This window comes from Triplophysa rosa, linkage group LG6 (genome assembly GCF_024868665.1).
Source record: "Triplophysa rosa linkage group LG6, Trosa_1v2, whole genome shotgun sequence".
In the NCBI taxonomy this organism is placed as follows: domain Eukaryota; kingdom Metazoa; phylum Chordata; class Actinopteri; order Cypriniformes; family Nemacheilidae; genus Triplophysa; species Triplophysa rosa.
The window spans coordinates 8,887,332-8,907,544 of record NC_079895.1 but is presented as its reverse complement, the minus strand read 5'-3'; the positions used below and the strand labels follow the sequence as shown (position 1 = coordinate 8,907,544).

Here is a 20,213-nt window from a genome sequence, read left to right as displayed (position 1 = left end):
AACAAGTTATAGTACACTCACATTTTACCACACCACCTCCCTTAAATGTTTTATAATTTGACCACAGAGTATATTGTTTACTTTAGTAAACTGAAGTAAATGTGCTAGTAAAATTGTGCTACTTATCATAAAAAATAGTACTTAAATTTAAGTAGACCTAAAAACAAAAGAAAAAAAAGAAAATGTACCAGTAAGATACTTGTTTATTAACATTATTGTACATTATACAGGCATCGGTTATACAGTAGGTATCGGTATCGGCGAGAACCACAAAAAAATACTCGTACTCTGTCTTTAAAAAATGGTATCGGTGAATCCCTACTTCATATAGTACCCTATAATTTTAAACTTTACTGTGCGCATGTGTGTACAAGACACTTGTGCCCAGGGGCCTTGGAATTCTTAATCCGGGCCTGGCGACCACTGTATGATGTCAAACGATGTCGCGAGTGGCGGGGCTACTGTCAGACTGCCCACTCCAGTCTGAAGTACACAAGTTACCGACCAATAAAGACGTTTTCATTCAGAAATTTACTCTGGCGTGACAAGTTCCGTGCTGTGTCTTTCTCTGACACTTTAAAATGCTCCACACACTGCTGACATGTTTGCAGCATAAATAAAGCAATTGCATCTCTCTCTCTGCGCTGGTTGCTCCTTGATCATATCACAAGTCATACAGTGTATAGAGTTCAGTTTATGTATTCATAGTAAGTAATAGGGATGCACCGAATGTTCGGCAACCGAACATATTCGGACGAAAGTAGCAAAAAAAGCATGTATGTATCAGCTGAATATGTTCGGTTGGCGAACATTTGGTGCATACCTATTACTTACTACAGTATGAATACATAATAAACTACAAAAGCTGACCTCTATACACTTTTAAACCACACCGTAGATAAAAGACTACTTTGGTGCAAACTGTACCCCTAAATGTTGTGTGTTCAGGATGTGGTCAGAAGTAAACCTGCATTTCCTATGTGACACACAGTGTGTGAAAGCACACTCCGCCTCAACTTCAAGTGAGAACACAAGTGAAGCATGTAAGGAAAACACATAATGCCTATGCAAAGTTTTATTGCTATGAATGCCTCGGGAGCCAACGATTCTGCAATTAATGAAAGGTACAGTGATTTTTACAGTATCATCTTTATGTCTCTTTTCTAATCTATTTGAAAGTCTCTTTTTGGTTTATGCTTGGTATGCTTACAACAAAATGTTTCGTTTTTCATTAATAATTATAAAACATTGCACCTTGTGGAACGCTAATACTGTATAAAAGTGACATACAGATCAAGCGCAATGATTTGAATGATAATTTTGTACAGATTTAAAGTTCTAGAATAAAAAGAATAAATGAAATTAAAGAATGTGTTCAATAATCATAAAAAAAAGAAATTTAAACATGGAGGGCTGTATTAAAATCTTTGATTTCTGATGTTTTGAGAGGTTACAGTGCGCTTCCTGTTTTAACTCGTTCTGTCTTTATTTCTTTAGCGCATGCTTGATACTGCCGGAAGAACGTCATGAAACCATCTTGCCCTGGCTCTATCTTTCTTTGGCTCTCCTGGGCCTCCCGACCAATGGAATAGTTTTGCTGGATCTTTGGAGATCAGAGAGGACACCCACTGTCATCTTTACTTTAAACATAGTCGTGTCAGACTTGATGCTGTGCTGCAGTTTTTTCCTCAGAGTAGCATACTACAAAAAGAACGTCAAATGGCCGTCTGGAAGTTCAGTCTGTAACGCTGTGGATCTCATCATGTTCTCTTGCTTCTACATTAATCTTTATTGCAACATGTGCTTTCTCTTGTGGACCAGCATCAATCGCTACGCCACTGTGGTAAATCCAGTCTACTCTTTATTTCGTGTCTTTAAACATCCAAAGCCCTGCTGGATCATTTGCTTGTTGACCTGGTTGGTTGTGGCCTCAATTGTGATCGCTAGCATGGCAACTAAACTGAGTTTAAGAATCACAAATGGGACATGCTTTGACCAGGTTGTCAACAGTTTCAACCTTAATAAAATAAAATTCATAACTGTCCACAGTATCGGTGTGGCAGGATTTTTTTTCATTTTGTTCTTGATGTTGATCAGCTATGGCCAGCTGGTCTTTTACCTGCAGCGGGTGAGGGGAGGAAGTCTGATCAGTGCTGGATTCGGGCCTGGAGGCGGACTGAAAGTTCGAAGGAAGATTCTAGCCTCCGTCATACTGTTTGTCCTTTGCTTCCTACCATACCACATCCAAAGAATCATCATACTAAAATCCGACGGTGGAGACTGTCAGGCAGAGTTCAGGATCAAAACCATCACCATCTTTTTAGCAGCTCTTAGCTCCTGCCTGCAACCAGTCCTGCAGCTGGTGTTGCGTTTACGCTGCTGTCGAGCCAAACGCAATGCCAGGGCCAAACCCAAACCTGAGATCTCAAAGAGCCTGGCAACACCTAACATCAATACCATAAATCTGACAGATAATGCTGTAAGACAAACAGAAAAAACAAAGAACAACAAAGGCGAATTAAGCCCCCAACCAACACAGTAATGAGGAAGAACATTGTTCTGTATTTTCTATGCAATAATAAAGCTAGTCAAAACTCACATGTAAACAATAACAACACAATAAGAATAACAGAGCTGATGCATTCGACCACTCATAATAACCACAATGACCACTTTGTAAAACATAAATATCTAATTCAACACACTGCGAGTGTTCTTGTAACTCAGTTGGTAGAGCATGGTGCTACTGTAATAATGCCAAATCATGGGTAAATTCCTAGGGAACATACAAACTAATAATATACTGCATAAACCAACTTTAGCTCAACTCTAAATTTGCTTTATTGGCCTACAGTACTGAACGTTTTAATAGCATTTCTTTTTAGAGCCATTGCATACTTTATGTGTATTAATGCCAATGATATAGAGATTATTTTCTGATCTTACCCTATTAAAGTAATATACTGTAGATATGGTATATACTGTATATATTATATATTGGTATGGTCAAATGTGATTATTTAAATATAGGTGTACATAATTTGAATTTAACCACAAGGGGGTACCAAGAGACCATAAAATTACAGTGCAGGTACTCTTTCAGGGAAGTCAAAAACTCACCAGTTTACAGAAAATCTTTGGCAAGGGGATATTCTTTTAAATTAGTAATGTACTACAGGAGAAATTTAGATTTTGAAATATAGTATTTAACAAACACAACTGTAATTCTCCAAAGGTCCAGATGCTACATAATGAACTTGTCAAATAAATATCATAACCATTATTGTCTGAAGTGCTACATGTATGAGAATCATGAGTATCATGTGCGAGAGGAACCATGCAAACAGAGAACTAAATATAAACCATTCATGGTCAGAGTGACTTCCTTTAGACACATACTGCTACCGAATCACTTTGGACTTTGGTGACGGCATATACAATAAGAGGGGTAAGTGTGTAATATTGCTAAAAATTAAGCATACATTACTGTAATATTACTGCATAAATATTTAACATTTAAAACACTTGTTTGCTTAAAAAATCTAAACAGTTGCTTTATATTTAACTGATTTAACACCATCTAATGACAGTAAACTAAATTTACAAATTAAAGTATGTTACATCTTATGTGCACAAACTGATAACCACAGATGGTATGTGTACACTAGCAACCGACCACAAACTACTGCAATTCTTCAAATAGCAAATATGAATTTAACAGTGGCATATTAATGATAGCAAAAGATGAGCAAATGTCGACTCATCTTCCAAAAGAAGCTATTTTTTAGTCCATGTTTATTTATTGGTCCATATCGCTGCGGTTCTTCTGAAACCTCATATCTCCATTTTTTGACCAATAAATCATTATTAGTCACCCTTTATGTTTGTTACTGAATTTTGCAAATATCTATATATCCAATATAAAGTATTAAAAAGTGCTTGTCAACTTTCACAACACAGTATTTAATCATTTAAAAAGTACGGTGTTTTTTTTTTGCCATTTCCTGAATTTGGACATCCGAGGTTTTAAAAGGACAGCAACAATAGTATATATTTAACAATTATCTGCCAACTTTATCAGGTATGTCAATATAAAAAAGACTAGGCATATAACAAACAAGTACTTTGTAACGAGTTCAATAGATAGGAAGGAAGAGGACGAGGTTGGCTGGACTGCTACTGGCTTTATTAAGATCAAAATAGATACAAAACTTAACAGATACGGGTGTTCACTTAGTGTGAACATTTTAGTGTGATTCTACTCTGAGAATGTGACTTAAGTTGTCCTCTTCTGCAATTGGGTGTAACATGCATAGCGAACTAACCACAGTCACTGTAAACACTAGCACGCAGAAACCCCAAACCATGTACAGTACAATTACTGTAACTTACACAATGCATCCCTAAATAAACTTCACATAAGAATACAACAAATCTTTTTTCTTCACTCAGCTTTTGGTGATCCATGTCTTGTTCCGAGACCCCAATGGCAAACAGCTCGCAGGTTGCGTTCAACACCTCTTACCTGTGCCAAATGTCAACTACAAGTGTAGTCCTGCCCGTTATCTACACCCTGATGTTTCTCACTGGCCTCCCTGGCAATGCTATCTCTCTCTGGGTGTTCATGAAAAACATCTCCACCAAAACGTCCACCCACATATACCTGATAAACCTAGGAATCTCCAACCTGATTCTCTGCCTCACCATGCCATTTCTAGCAGCATACTATGCATTTGGAAGCAAGTGGCCTAAAAACAACACCATGTGCCAAATTGCGATAAGTGGTCTAACTCCAGTGCTCCACATCAACATCTGCATCGGTGTGATGATACTAAGCTGGGTGGCCTTGAGTCGCTTTGCCTCGCTGATTCAGCATTCACATGCCAACCGCCCAAGTAGGTGGCTCAAAGTCCTACCCGGTGCCTTTCTCAATAGAAAACAGCAAACGAGATTGGCCTACGCGTTGTGTCTGGTCACGTGGATTATTGTCGGACTTGGTGTCATACCCTTTGTGGTGCTGTACTCAATCAGGGAGACTGTGAACGTGGAGGAAGACAGAAATCAAGTGTGTTACAGCCTAGAGGTGGAGGTGGGCGGAGCTGGATCTCACATCTTTGCCTTCGTGGCCATTTCTCTCTTCTTCGTCTTTTTCCTTTTGGTGTTGAGTTCCTACTTGGCGGTGATCAGGCACATCTGGAGGTCAAAGAAAAGCGCCACCATCTCCGACAGACAGAGAGTTTACGCCAAAGTGTTTCGGAATATCGTCATCATCAAGCTGGTGCTGGTGGTTTGTCTTTTGCCTCATCACATATATAAAGCGATCTTTGTTAAAATGGTCAACGAACAACTGTTGTCTAAATCACTCCCAAGAGACACTTGTCATCCCCTGTCCGTGCAGGTGGAGGTAAAGAATGTTCTTCTCTGTTTAGCAACTCTGCGATGTAGCACGGACCCTATCATGTACTTCCTGCTGGACAGAACGTTTCGTAAACACACGAATAGACTGTTGAGAGTACGCCCCAGCGCACATGAGAGGCACTCATCCAAATCCTACGGAGGACAAGCCTCTCAAGCAACTGTGGACCTGTAGATATTAACTGGTTGTAATTCTAACTGCTTTGATAAACACCTCTTCACTTCGACCTCATACTCTGTAAATACATACCATTGTACTAAATATCGAATTGTCATGTTATCCTAACATCTGTACACAACAAGATGTTTTGTACTGATGCTCAATGATGGGCAGCACAATCCAAATCTGCACAATACAGCTGTTTAAAAAGTGCTGTTTAAATGCCAAAAAATGACCACCAAGCAATGTTTTTTGTGTCTACTGTACTTTGCAAAAAGTTAATTATTAAATATACATTGAAACTTCCTACACAGGACTGTTTATGTACAGTACTATACCACCATTACATTCTGTCTACTTGAAAGTGGGATGAAGGCAGAATGTGCAAGCAACACTTTCACACGATAAACGTCATCTTTTTTATTTTAGGAAATGGTTTTCATTCGGGCTCTTGCATTAGATCTCATACCTCTTATCTCTTAGGTTGTTGACCACAGACTTTGCAGCTCATATCATGCGTGTTTGCAACTTAACTGCATACCAAATTTTAATACAACTGAATACCCAATAAAGTCGATGTCGTTTACATATGATATTTCATGTTTCTGTTGTCAGACATAAAATCATAATTACAGACAAATGTTTATATTCATATGTCCAGTCAGTAACAATGACAGGTGCATGTAAACGCTGTTTTGTAATTATTCATTCACTTACAAGTAATTTTAAGCTGCTGTTTGGTCAAGAACGGAGGAGACGCAGAGAGACATTTTTCCACTCACTGAAAGCTAAGGTTTATCCAAAATGACGCTATTGGTCCACTGGTTTGTGTGCGCCTGTGTGTGTAAGAGAGCACACGACGCGGGGGTCTGATTGAGTGACAGATGTATGCGCTTTGCAGAATCAGATCCAGAAACAACGCCAGAAACAACGTTAGAGATCGCTGTGTTATTATAATAAGTGTAAATAGATTTTCAGTTCGTTTTGAAACTATGGTGAAACAAATTAGACTGTGGTGGTCCCTCATAGTCTAATGCCTTGTTTATACACGCCCGCACCGCGAGTCACTGCTGATCCCGCTTGGGTTTTCCTGAATGGTCGAGCGTTTATGAGTAATGAATGGGAAACATGCATCCCTTCGCGATTGCGTTCTGGGCAGGGGTACCTCTGGTCGCTTGCGATCACGTTCTGATGAAAGGAAATGATTGGATGTTACCAACTCGACAAAAACGGGAATTACAAACTGCCCTCATTGTAATCTGTCAAAATGACTGACGGCCTTTAGATTCCTCTGTCACTGGTATAAAAAATCTGTCAATGACGGAATATTTTCTGTTGACGCGACCTCTGGTTGCCACTGAAAACTATTATTTTTTTCAACCATATATAGTTTCAGTAGGGGTTTATATACAGAAGTATACTCACTCACCACAAACACATTTTTTTCCTTTTAGGGCAGAGAGAAGAACTGATCTGAGAGCTATCCAGAAACATTCTCATATTCCAGTAATCGAGTTTACGGTTGAGATGATCTCAACAATTTCACAGTTGCCAGTTTAGGTTCAATTTTCAAGTTATAAAGTTAGTGAAACAGGAGACAATGAAATGATGTTTATTTTTTATGCATGAACAAGATAAAGTCAGGAATCATCGCAGGTTGGTTAATATCGATCCATGAGGACAGTCACTTGGATATCTTGTTGAGTCTATTGTAATTCAATATTTTCTTTGTTTAAACAGCCCAAGAGCACGCACTGTAAAAAAGTCTTCATAGTGATTTGAAGCGCTGACGCATCGCGCTTACCTTCACATCTCTGTGAATGATGTTGTTGTCATGGCAGTACCGTAACGCCTCCAGGATCTGTCTCATATAGTGGCTACAGAAAAAGCAGAGAGAGAGAGAACTTGACTTGATTTTTATTGGCCTTGAATTGATAGGAAGTTCCAAGTTACTCAATTTCTTTCTCTAGACACACTTTGATTAGAAGGGAGGAGTCATTCAGGAACACAACACTGGCAATAAAGGTACTTGTGAAGAGACTGAATAAATTGGCCATCACTCACTCTGCCATGCTGACATCACAGCAGAATACCAAACAGCATTACAGACTGACAACACTGAATCACTGATTTCTATTATCCTTCCATTAAATGCATTGTAGTATGCATTTTATGTCCCGTACATTCAATGGGTTACAAACACTAAAACAAATGTTCTTTTTCAGTCTAGATGTATTTTGAAGCATTCAGGTCTGACAAACAAAATGTGTATCAGAGAATGCAAAAGGTAAACTGAACTTAGTCAGTGAGTGAGCATTTATGTTAGACCAGTTAAGATTTTTACTAGACCAATTGTTTTTACTAAAATGAAGATCATTATTATTACTGTAGTATGATCTCGGTGTATGCATGAGTTTACCTGGCTACTGCTTCACTGTAAACAAACCCAGCATCTGCTCTCTTCACAATCTCAAAGCAGAGGTCTGCTCCATCCATACTGAAAGACAGTCGGAAAACCCATCAGGAAGTGACATACTGCACATACATGATCTACATTCACACTGTGAGTTCTCAGATGTCTTTAATGTCATTACAGAAAAACTGACACATGCAAGAAAGATCGTTTTGCGCCATAGTTCACCTTAAAAGAGAAGCCACACTGCAGGGCTGCAATTTAAAACTTCTGACACTGGCAGAATTTTACTGTATCTAAGGATCATTTTAATTGCAGCAGTCAATAATCGACTGACAGCAAACATGTCATACTAGTCCTCAAAGGCTAGATTTTGGATCACAGGAATCATTTAGGATTCTCCGAATTACTGTCGAATGGTGGTCAAAATTGTACAGTGTGCACCCGGCTTAAGAGCGTACGGAAGAGGGCCGCACAACTCTTGAAGACTCTGCTTTTCTCTAAGGCCTTTACAGAAAATCCCTGGAGAGCCAGCTGCACTTCTCCAGATAAGAACTTACACTGCAGGAAAGTTCTTTAAGAAAAGCTCTAGATAACAGCATGAGCATTTAGCATTCCTGAATTAAACAGTTTTCTGCAAATTCCACAAAACTGCTGAGAGGGCAACAAACCCCAGGCTCCTCAGGTATGAGAATCGAATAGTCATGCATTGCCTTGTCATTTTTACAGTAAAAACCACACACATCTGATGAACTTTCAGTTTTACTTTGAAGCACTGGGGTCTTACTGGTATGAAGAGGAAGCATCTAAACTGAAGTACTGCATTTTGATGGCTCAAGTCCTCAGAAATGTGAGTTCACAGACCAGCCATTTAAAAGAAGCACAGACGTAATGCACAAAAGGCCTGTTGTCTATGTAAATTTGGAATAAAGAGAATTATAAAACACATGTGCTCAGATCTGTACTTATAGGACTTACAACTCAAAGACCATGTAGAGCATTCCATCAGAGCTGTATGTCTCCACGAGCTCCACTATGTGTGGATGTTTCAGCATGTGGCAGATGCTCGCTTCCCTCTTCAGATCTACGTAAAGAAAGAGAGCATTTTCAGTTTTACCCAGAAACCCACAGAGAAACACAATCGATTCCATTCACACGTGACTGACTGTCAAAACGTGACCAGTGTTTTTCAGCAAATGACTATAGTACCAGCAAATCCACACAATATATTTATAAAAATGAGTTGTTAAATGCTCCATTTTAGCAGAACATTTCTCAAGGGAATCAATGTAGACTTATACCCTAATTTTATAAATCATGTCGAGCTCAATACAATAATGCCCACCATATATATTTTACACATCGTCAATCTTCAGTAATAATACCAAGAGACATTAATGTATCCAAAATCTTTGTCATTGGTTTATGGTGAGTTTGTAAGACAATGCCTCAGTTATAAATCAGGATTATTGCAATTTCAGAGGAAGGTTATCAAGTTGGTTAACAAGTATAATGGGTTATGTTTAGTCATTATTTTATTTCCTGACTGACAAAAGAAACTTTATGTTAATGAGAATAGCTTCATTGGGTATATAAGCGTATTAAAATACAGTATGCGAAAGTATAGAGACTAGGAGGCCATTTACACGAGGCTGATTTCAGCTTAAAATAGAAAACTTTTTTATGCGCTTTAGCCGTTCGTTGGAAACGCAAACGAATACGAAAAGGGGTCTCAAAGTGCACGTTTTTGAAAACGGCGCTGTTATCGTCTCCGTGCAACTTTCTGAAAATGATGACTCCATTACGTGTTGTCGTGCGAGTATATGCATAACAATGTGCCGGCCTCCAGTACTGTGTACTGGTGCTAGTCGACGTAACGTTTCACGAGCAAAAAGTGGAGACCAAGACACCAAGACCAGCGGAGTCACATTATTTACTGTACATTCGCCAGACTTTAAACACATATATACGTCGAACAAGGGTATTATAGGCACTTTTGGCTTAAAACTGCACAGGCACATTATGTTTCTTAACATTGCAACATCGCCATCCACTGGCCTGGCATACATAATACAGCATGGGTCTTCAACCGGGGGGTCGTGGAACTGCAAGGGGTCCACTAATTACTGTTTACTGACAGGCAACTTTTTGTTAAAAATGTAAAGCATGGGTACAGAAATATTACAACCAATGTTCTCTTTAAGCTTTTGTGTATTTGTGAATTACATGCAGTAAAATGACTGTTCATGAAAAATCACACACACAACAGGTGCTACAAAATATTTTCTAATCTTATTCATCACACTGCAGCACACTGATCACTAATTTGGAGCACTGACTGACACCTTGTGATGAAACAATCACGTATGTTTATCAGCCATTGCTTTCACAGATCGGCTTTGCTGGATGAAAACTTCAAATTCGGTTGAGTTTGTAAAAATCTGTTCACAGTAATCATCAGAATATCTCTTCTCCTGTCTCTGAAAATGTCTGGATTTTGAAATCATTTTGCGGACACTCATTATAAGAGGCATTTAGTCAAATAGGCGATTGCAGCCTATTGTAATAAACGTAACCGGAAAAATCGATACACTGCTTCGACGAGCACTTCCGGTGTTCAATTCCTCCGTGATGAAGGTTCATTAAATACAACATATATTTTTAGGCTATTTAATGCATGAATAAGTTAGTTTGGTTTGGGAATAAGATTAGCTCTAGCATGACATGGGCTTTTCCGATCTGTCACACTTTCACTTCTTCTGAACTTCCCTGAAGTGTTTCTTCTCCAGACCTGCATTATGGTCAACATGTCTATTGAAAATGTGGGCTAAAAAATAAAGAATAAAACAAATTATGGTCAGAAAAAATATTCAACCATAAGAATGTAAATAAACGGGCTTAATGTTAAGTTTCAGTGAGTGATTCACTAAACTTAGAAGTACAGCATTTACCAGTAAATACTTCTACCAAACACTTGGAGGGGCTGTGGAGCTACACATATCAAAAATGAAATTTACCTATACTTTGTCATGATGCAAGCCTGAGGAATTTTATAATTATTCTAATATAGATGAACTCTGCCTTAACCCCTCTTATGTATTTTTATAGAATGTAATTATTTTTAAAAAAGAATACTCAAATTTGTTGCCCACACGAGCAGCACAGCTTAGCGTGTCAGATGCGTGCTAACCCTATGACTTCGAGAATCTGTATAAGAACATACTGCACGGACATTGCCATGTCTTCTCATCATGCATGATATTGTACCCTCAGCTCTTCCACCAACTCATCCTCTATTTTTTCAATCTCACTCACATCATCCCTACAGAATATCCCCCCCTCCCTGGCTTGTTTTCAGCAGATGTGACCCAGTTGGCAAGCCACAGCTTTCAAGAATGGGGAAACACCTCATACCAGCTGCTTATATCACTGCGGATAACAGCGAGGCTACACAGACCACCCACACAAACTGGACGAGACGTCTGATGCTGTATTTACAAACAGTCTGGGGGAAAAGGCTGCTTATAGGAGCTAATAGCAATTTGTTGTTCTCATTTGGAAGTCCCTGGTGGTTTATTCGTCTAAATATTTCCAGTAATGACAATATTTAATAGAGGCTAAATAGAGTTAATGTGGCTTGATGGAGAACTCATGTATAAGGACACAACAGAAATACATCTCATTGTATAAGTAATCTGCTGTTTGTGAAAGAAGGTAATCTAACATTCATAGACTAATGCCACAGTGGCAGTTACATGAGCCACTAGAGGCACATATTTATACGCCGCTAATTGCAGAATTACCAACAGTTTTGATCCTGACTGATTACAACAAAAGTGGCAGTATTATAAACAAGTTGTCCCTTAAGATCCTATTTAGATGCTAATAAGGTAACCGAGATTATTGACAGACAGCAAGTGCTTGAAACCTGTGATTACAGAGTGAGCTATAGGGGTCAGACCTTCAAGGCCTCGGGCTGCCAAGGGTCCATTAAGCCTAAGACTATAGATGATGTAAGGTGATCAGTTTGGCTTTTATTGATGTTCAGCGTGGAACTATTTAATTAAAAAAAATTGTAAAAGTATGATGTACGATGAGCAATCTCAGTTGTTTGTTACAGATAAACCATAAAACTGGCACTTTTTTATGTAATATATCCTTGCTTGGATTTTTATTTGAACTAAATTACCACATTTCATGCAGATGAGATTTTTAGGTTAAGAGCTTTTTATAGGGATAATATAAGGATCGTGATAAAATGCCTACAATAAAGGCTCTTAATGAGACGATGAGTTTGATGAGTTTGGTAACAGTGGCCCCTTAAAATAAGCGACACTTACAAAAATACACAAAATATAAAGACAACTGGCATCTGCAAATCAGTTCTGCTTACCATTTCTTCACTTTATCCAAATTATTTTTGCAATTCCGTTCAAGTTTTTTAGCGGATGATGTCAGTTCCACAGGCGACCCAGCAGTGTAACCACAGGTGTACTGTTGCACTTATACAAGTTTGAATACCAAAAGTACCAAATCTTTGTATTCATTTTGAACAGTATCTACAGTCCAAAATGAATACTCGCTTAATGGGTAAAAACTGACTATGAGTAAAAAGTGAACATATGTTATATAATCTAACAAACTAAAATAACAACTTATTTGTTACAATAGTTATGCATGGTACATTCATTTTGTGTATTTTGTTGTGTTGACATTTTTCCATTTTTACAGAAAGTGCTGCTTAACTCTCAAAGCACAATAAATGCATGTGCTGTTTCATGTTGGTCGTTTGTGTCTGACTCGATGCCTAACCACACTGTTTATCAACTCGACTGTGGCAGTTCTGCCCTCTGGCACGGCTGCAGGCTTCCTAATGACAAGCACATCACTATGGCAACACCTCTACTATTTGCCTCATGTGGGGAGGATGATGATGAACAGTTCACATTTAGAGGCGAGGCAGGCTAGATGTGACTTTTTAAGAGTCAGCACTTGTGCAGTAGATTCCAAACTGTGAGCATGTCTAGAGCTTCCCTTTACAGCAGTAGTTCCAAAACTTTTTCATTCCAGGACCCACTAGACATGTATAATCTACTGTTGAGGTGGAGGAAGATGAAATTTTTAAGTTTATTTCCAGTATCACTGCAACATCCAAGTGACTTTCCACATCCCACCTCATCCTACTGCGGGTAAAATCCAAATCCTAATCCAAATCGAGCTATGTAACATAAAAAAAGAACGGTATGATATTATGGTTAAAAATATTGTGGATCTAAAATCTGCTCAAATTCTGTCTTCATTTACTCACCCTCAAGTATTTCCAAATCTGTATAAATGTCTTTGTTCTGATGAGCTCTGATGAACACAGAGTAAGATATTTGGAAGAATGGCTGTATCCAAACAGTTATTGGCCACCATTGTCTACCATAGTGGTAAAAATTACAATGAAACAACATCTATGGATTATTAATATAAATAATAAATGGCATTAATATATATTAAATGCAATTTATATGCACACACACACGTGGATTTTTAAGTTAAAATCACTATAATGAACAGCCTCTCGTGGCTTGTTGAATAGCTTATCACCAGAGAGTAATTATAAACAAAGTAACCTACTTCTCTCTTTGCTGAAAACACCTTTATTAATTTACTTTCTTGCTCAGCCAACTGCTTCCAAAAATGACTGCAGTTTTTATTCGTCGTGCGAGTGCTGCTTGAGTAACGCTTCGTTCTTTGGAGAGGATTGTATAATATCCACGCAATCAGCATATTGTACGCAGCAGCAAACAGAGGACATTTTTTGCAGTATTATGAAAATACCAGAGACACTCTTGAAGAGATAATACACATCTGTTGAAAGTGGGAACTGGACTGGCAGGGGACAAAAAGCTGAACAATCAGAGGGTGAAACAGATACGGCTTGGCATGGATGTTTGGCCCACATTCCCACAGTCTGGACACTCTCCTCTCCATCCAGATTCCTCTTACATATCCTCTCCAGCACATTCCCATGAGTCTCAGTGCCTACAAGTGTCCAAATTGACAACAACACAGCCACACATATACAAGATTTTACGGCTTTTATGTTGAGGGCTGCAGTCTTTTTTCAGATAAAACACGTTGGCTAGTTATAGCAGGAAGGATGCAAGGGCTGAGCTGACGGCACGCATCCAGCACCTGAACAATCCCTCTTATGGCCTTTGAAAGATAACACAAACACGTCGCTGACCTTCTGCTGTCCGCCTGGACTATGGCCCACTCTATATTCCACTGCGCCCGTGCGTTTTTTCTGAAGTTTGGCAGAACAATGCATCATGATTTACACCTGGCCTTGCAGTTGGTTTAAGGGCCCACACGCAGTCATGTGACACGCAAAGTTTATACCTCTAAATCTTTACCTCTCATTTCACAGTACTACATACAATGCTCTGTGATGTTTAAAATCAAGGCAGGAAATCTAAATGTATGTAGTAAATATGTGAACTTCTGATCTTTAGACACAGATCCATGTGTATATTGCACAGGTTTTTTTTAAAGCAGACTGTGCTTTTGTTCATTCAGCTATTCAGGGCGTATTCCATTTCCAACAAGGTAAAAAATAGAGCACAATATACAAAATACAAATGTTAACAGCCTTAACATTTAAGGTACTCTCGCTGTAATATAGCACGTATGAGACACAGAGGCACTGAGGAGAATATAGAAACAATCAGTCAACATGACGCTGTAAATAAACACGACTGAGATGAACACAATCAATCCACGCATTTATAGAGCCGGGAAAGAAAGAAGTGCAGGAATAAAATCATCCACAACAACACATAGTGTTACATTAGTCTTTGAAATACACAAGTCGAAGAATTAAGTCTAACATCCACACAGAGCTTTAACTAATGAATAAGTGAAAATATTCACATCTCTTAGAATTTACAATTGAAAGACCTTTGATTCAATGGGAACCATGAGACCTCTGTCTATAAAGGAAATGTATGGCAATCTCTTTCAGATACAGTAGCGAATATTGATGAATGGAAAGTGAGAGAAATACGGATGGATTCTTTTTGCTGGAGAACATACAGTACAGTCAGAACAGCTTTATGTCCCAGGATGGTTTTTATGGCTTTGCAATGTCTTCCCGGCAGCAATAAAAATGACATTAAAAGCCCTTAAGGTGGACAGAGCTCTTGAACCCGAAGATCCAGAGAAAGAAACGAATTACACACTCTCACACATATACACACGCACGCGCACACACACAATGATTAATGAAATGTCACTGTTTGCTCAGGATGGCAAACACTAGCCTCCCACTCATCACTGTAGTTTTTGTTTTAAATTGCAAAACTGTCTTCACTATGAAGACCCAAACTAAGACACTGATCATACAAATGTCTGCAGTTAAAACACTTTCCATTACAACAAGTGAACTGAAACGTGACAATGCAGAAACACAAAGTTGCAGAGGCACTAAAATCGGGGAGTGTAATTTATTGAGACGTGAACTACTTTGACTGACATTAAATGTGGAAACCATTTGGTCAGTTCAAAGGCACAAAGTCAGAACACACAATAAATCAAATTTAACCGAATCTAATTTAAACAAATTCATTTCAAAATCTAAACTCAGACGCAAGTGAAAAAGTAACCAGTAAATAAAACATCACAATGTTTCACATTTTGAATAAATTACTACACGCTTAAAGGGGGCATGCAACGGTGTTTCATGCATTCTGACTTATTTACACTATTAAACATGCAGGGTTCTCATGGTTAACTTGTCAAAAACCGAGTTGGACGTATGACATAGTATTTCTGTGCTTGATAAGCAAAGATATGCAATCTGTTTTTTTTGTCAAGTCAGCAAATTGCATTGAATCTGGTTTATAAGCATACATTTGGACACTAATTTAAATTTAGGTTTAAATTAATGCTGAACCATGACTAAACAGTGATCCATCAAATTCTGTTGGCTGATGGGTATTCATCAAGACCCACTGACTGCACAACTGGACAGCATTAACCTGCACATCATCGCTGCCTGAAATAACACCCACCTGCCGCCCCCAATCCCACATCTGCATCAGTACCGCTCACCTCAATTTCTGCCCTTGTGATCTGTTAAGTATCTGAGCACATAAATATATGTGCGGGTACAGCAATAGATTTCTGTCAGCAAGGAGTGGACTATAAACAGCTTAGAGATATGAAACAAGACGTGAAGTGGTGCTATTGGTATAAAAGGAAAGCAAAAGGTTATAGTAGACTTCTACTTCACCCCAATCTATTTCTGTGTCCCCTTAAACTGAAAGAAGGAAATGACAGTATTGTAAATTACAGAATGTAATCAAATACATAGTATGTCAGTTTCTATATGTCCTTTTCAATATGATAGCCTATACCAGAGGTCTATAACATTTTCAAGCCACCTTAAGACATCAAGCTATTCCATTTGAAGACCCTTGGATTAAACAAACAAAGCCACACTGCCACATCTCAACACATTACAAAAAGCAAAGATAAGATTAATACACAGCATACAGCCCTGACAACATCCTACACAAAAGTCAAACCTGTGCATGCTGTGTGAGTTGCCTCAATGCAGATATAAATCACGGAGAAGTGGAGAATCACCGACTGTTAACACGCTCACACTTCTTTTATAAAAGGCAACCGTACAGAAAGAGTTCAGCAGCCGGCGTGATTCAGAGGTGCTGATGGATCACAGGAACCGGAGAGTGCGTTCCCCATAGAGGAGCATCCTCACACACACACACACACACACACACACACACACGCTTTGGTTGACTATCCCCGTGGGGACAGTCCATAGCCGTAATGTTTTTTATACTATACAAACTGTATATTCTATCCCCTATCCCTAAACCTAAAGATCATAGAACACTTTTTGCATTTTTAGATTTAAAAAAAATATTGTTCTGTACAATTTATAAGCTTTTGTGCCCATGAGGACCTCAATTTTGGTCCCCACGGTGACACGAGTCCCCATGTGTTGGTGTGTATTCAGGTTTAGGTCCCCACCGGGATATACAAACATGAACACACACACACNTTTTTGCCCCTGGGGACCTCAATTTTGGTCCCCACGGTGACACGAGTCCCCATGTGTTGGTGTGTATTCAGGTTTAGGTCCCCACCGGGATATACAAACATGAACACACACACACACGCACGCACACACACACACGCACACACACGCACGCACACACACAGAGCCTCCTCGACTCTCTCGACACCAAATGCAACTGCTGCCACACATTCGCACGCCCTTCCCATGATCCAGCAAAGATCAGGTGAGCAGGCTGAAGGTCCTGAGGTGGTCTATCTGTCTGTCCGTCCGTCCGTCCATCCATCCATCCATCCATCCATCTAACCCACATACATATATGTTTAATGCTTTTGGCAATACGGTTCAAATTACTAACGGTTCGGTTCGTGTCACAGTTTTAGGGTCATGGTTTCGGTTCGGTTTGTGCTATGTTCAGGGAAAAGGGACTACTGACAAATAAAAATAAGAACAAATAATCAAGCTACAAGTAACAGCACCAGTAAAACAACAGAGCAAAGCAGAAAATAAAATAAGACACTGTATATAAGGTAGAAATGGATTAAAGTAATCAAATAAAACATAACATTGCATATGTACAAATTAAATAAAGATGAATCATAATTGAAGTTACAGAAGCTATTGAGTCACAAGCAGTGAGTGATTTCCTTGACATTTAACAGACAGCAGGAATATGCAGCTGTCGCTTTAAGAGGAATGAACCCGATCCAGTACACTGATACTGTACACATGCGTTGTTTTTCGTCCGTTCACTTAAGACATAACCTACTATGTTTGTTAAGATACTCGACAAGAGGGGCATGTTGACCTACTTCGTGTGTGAATTTGTCCGTTTAAGCGCTTCAAAGACAACTCAATATTTGTGCCATGTCTGAGATTTTCCTTATGCGCTTCGGATCTTCTCACAGCGCGCAAGCGAGTTTTCTTGTTCATCATCTTGCACTTAAATGTTTAAATTGGCAAGGCTTGAATGAGTGTAGTTTAAACAGCAACATGTGCTGTTCAGGTCTCACCTGCACTCGCGCGCTCACAACACCCGGGTGATGAAAGCATAATTGACAGGTCATATTACAGCATACGTCAATCCTATTGAAATTTGTCTACGTTATTTGATTTGTTGTAGGTATTAAATGTGTATCCATCGACAAACATACATTAGCTGATCTTTGTCAGTCTGTTTTACGCATTATAATTTCTAACGAACCATATTATAAATACGTCGTCAGATTTAAGATGTGCCGAACCTTTGGTGGAGAACCGTACGGTTCAATTTTTTTACCGAGAACCGTTACACCCCTACAATAAAGTATCTTGAAATTGAATTGAAAATTGAGAGAGAGACAGACAGAGAGGGATTTTAATATATATATATATATAAATTGATCATTGATTGATATTTACATGTACATTTTTTATATTAAAGATGATTATATGTTTGTAGTAAAAAAAACAGTGACAACTAATCATGCATGCACAATGCATAAAAACAAGCAATTGAGCATATTTGTTCGTGTCTAAAGTGAGTTTACAGTATAGTTTTACAGTATGTGTGTGTGAGATAGAAACATAATGCGGTGCATGCCCTCACATCAGCAGTATCACTGCTTTTAATGTACACACATGTTTGTGTGTCTGTGTGCCACAGTCCGCCTACCAACACCAGAGGCGGTCTCTCCATCACAGCTGGTTACCAAACAGTGGCATGGAAGAATATAATTGATGCATAAAACATCAACACTTTGCTCTTGAGGAAAGCACTTAACCTCAGGTTACTCAAAAGTGAACTGCGTTTAAAGATGCTTTAGATAAAAGTGTCTGCTCAGTGACTACACTTCAATAAACTCTTCAGATACACCTTTTTCAAGAAATTTAATGAGTTAATTAAATGAGTGGTTTTACAACGTGTCTTTTCTCATAAAACCAAAGATCACTGTACAAAGCATTTACAATACACAAATTGCCGCAATGCGAAGCGACAAATGGCTTGTTCTAATGGGATTGTCGTGCCACGTCCGGTGTGGACAAATTTTTAAATTATAATGGGTTCTAATGCATTCTATTGTCTCATTGCGCCGCATCAGGTGTAGACACGGTGTTATACTGGTCTCAGTCAGCACTACTAAAGTAATTGGTACAAAATACAGTTACTGTAAGTCCAGACGACAATGAGTGTGAGGGAAATGTACTGTAATAATGTAACATCTCATAACCAGATGCTTGATCAATGAAAGCGGCTGAAATGAGAGCATCCTATTAAAAATCGTGCCAGCTGGCATACAGGTACATCTGGTCTGATCTTTAAGGCATTATAGATGGGATGATACCCAGTGACTGTACAGTCTTCTTTGTGTGTTTATTATCTGACTCAATTCTCTCGCAGTTTGACTGAATACAAGCCAACTGCTGAACCGGCTAATTGTCTTCTAAGCATTGTGATAATTACAGGGCATGTGGGGTGGTGACCATCACCACCGCTGACACACTTGAATGTGTTACATGACCTACTGTAGCACAGACTCTCCCTTCTGAGCCCCTGAGAGAGACAGACTTTGTTGAACAGGAACTGGACTTTTTATCCCCACAAGCGATGATAATAGGTATATTTTTATCGCCAATATTTTATTTAGTATATAAAATATTTTTACAGTGTGCAAGTGCAATTTTTATAAGTTACCTAGACAATAAAGCATAATCAGCTACAAAAAATGATGATTGGTTTAAGCAAAAGACTCATTGGCCTGAATCTAATTTCAAAGATCTAAAAGGATGCATCAGTACACCTGCAAGGACCTGAAGATGCTACTGGAAAAAGAAAATGTGGAAATAATGTTTTTTGTCAGATGTCTGGGAAGAGCTTGAAACAAACCGTCCTGATCTCATTTGCAGAGAAACGCTAACAGCCTCTGCGTCTGCGTCTTTGTAAATGAATCATTTCAAGATTCACTGACTTTAAAATGTGGCGACGGCGCAAACATGAAACACAGTGGAGTGTCTTTAAAATTATAATTGTGTATTTCCCACAGGCTGTTTGGAGGCTTTCCTCTCTGTAAATATCCTAAATGGAACCACTTTGAAAAAATACACAAACCGCTCGCTCAAAATAGCGTGGAAAAAACAGGTAACTGAACAGACGG

The 20,213-nt window shown here is 38.8% G+C and overlaps 3 protein-coding genes across 17 annotated transcripts in view; 2 read left to right on the top strand and 1 right to left on the bottom strand.

The window, feature by feature from the left end:
• The window catches only part of caska (calcium/calmodulin-dependent serine protein kinase a), a 132,279-nt gene that overhangs the window by 36,788 nt on the left and 75,278 nt on the right, over window positions 1–20,213 (bottom strand). For 14 of the 15 annotated variants that reach the window (XM_057335943.1, XM_057335942.1, XM_057335951.1 and 11 more), the window contains exons 3-5: window positions 8,967–9,072; window positions 7,995–8,072; window positions 7,380–7,452 (exon numbers count right to left, since the gene is read on the bottom strand). The exons of the other annotated variant lie outside the window; for it this stretch is intronic. In XM_057335943.1, the coding sequence (XP_057191926.1) occupies window positions 7,380–7,452; window positions 7,995–8,072; window positions 8,967–9,072 (257 nt within the window). The remainder of the gene's footprint in view (window positions 1–7,379; window positions 7,453–7,994; window positions 8,073–8,966; window positions 9,073–20,213) is intronic. 15 annotated transcript variants of the gene reach the window in all.
• On the top strand, window positions 1,006–3,290 carry gpr82 (G protein-coupled receptor 82). The gene is made up of 2 exons (XM_057335967.1): window positions 1,006–1,124; window positions 1,498–3,290. Exons 1-2 carry the CDS (start codon window positions 1,060–1,062, stop codon window positions 2,540–2,542), a joined length of 1,110 nt encoding a protein of 369 aa, XP_057191950.1. The 5' UTR covers window positions 1,006–1,059; the 3' UTR covers window positions 2,543–3,290.
• LOC130555603 (probable G-protein coupled receptor 82) lies at window positions 3,444–5,966 on the top strand. Its single transcript, XM_057335966.1, has one exon. It carries the CDS (start codon window positions 4,466–4,468, stop codon window positions 5,588–5,590), a length of 1,125 nt encoding a protein of 374 aa, XP_057191949.1. The 5' UTR covers window positions 3,444–4,465; the 3' UTR covers window positions 5,591–5,966.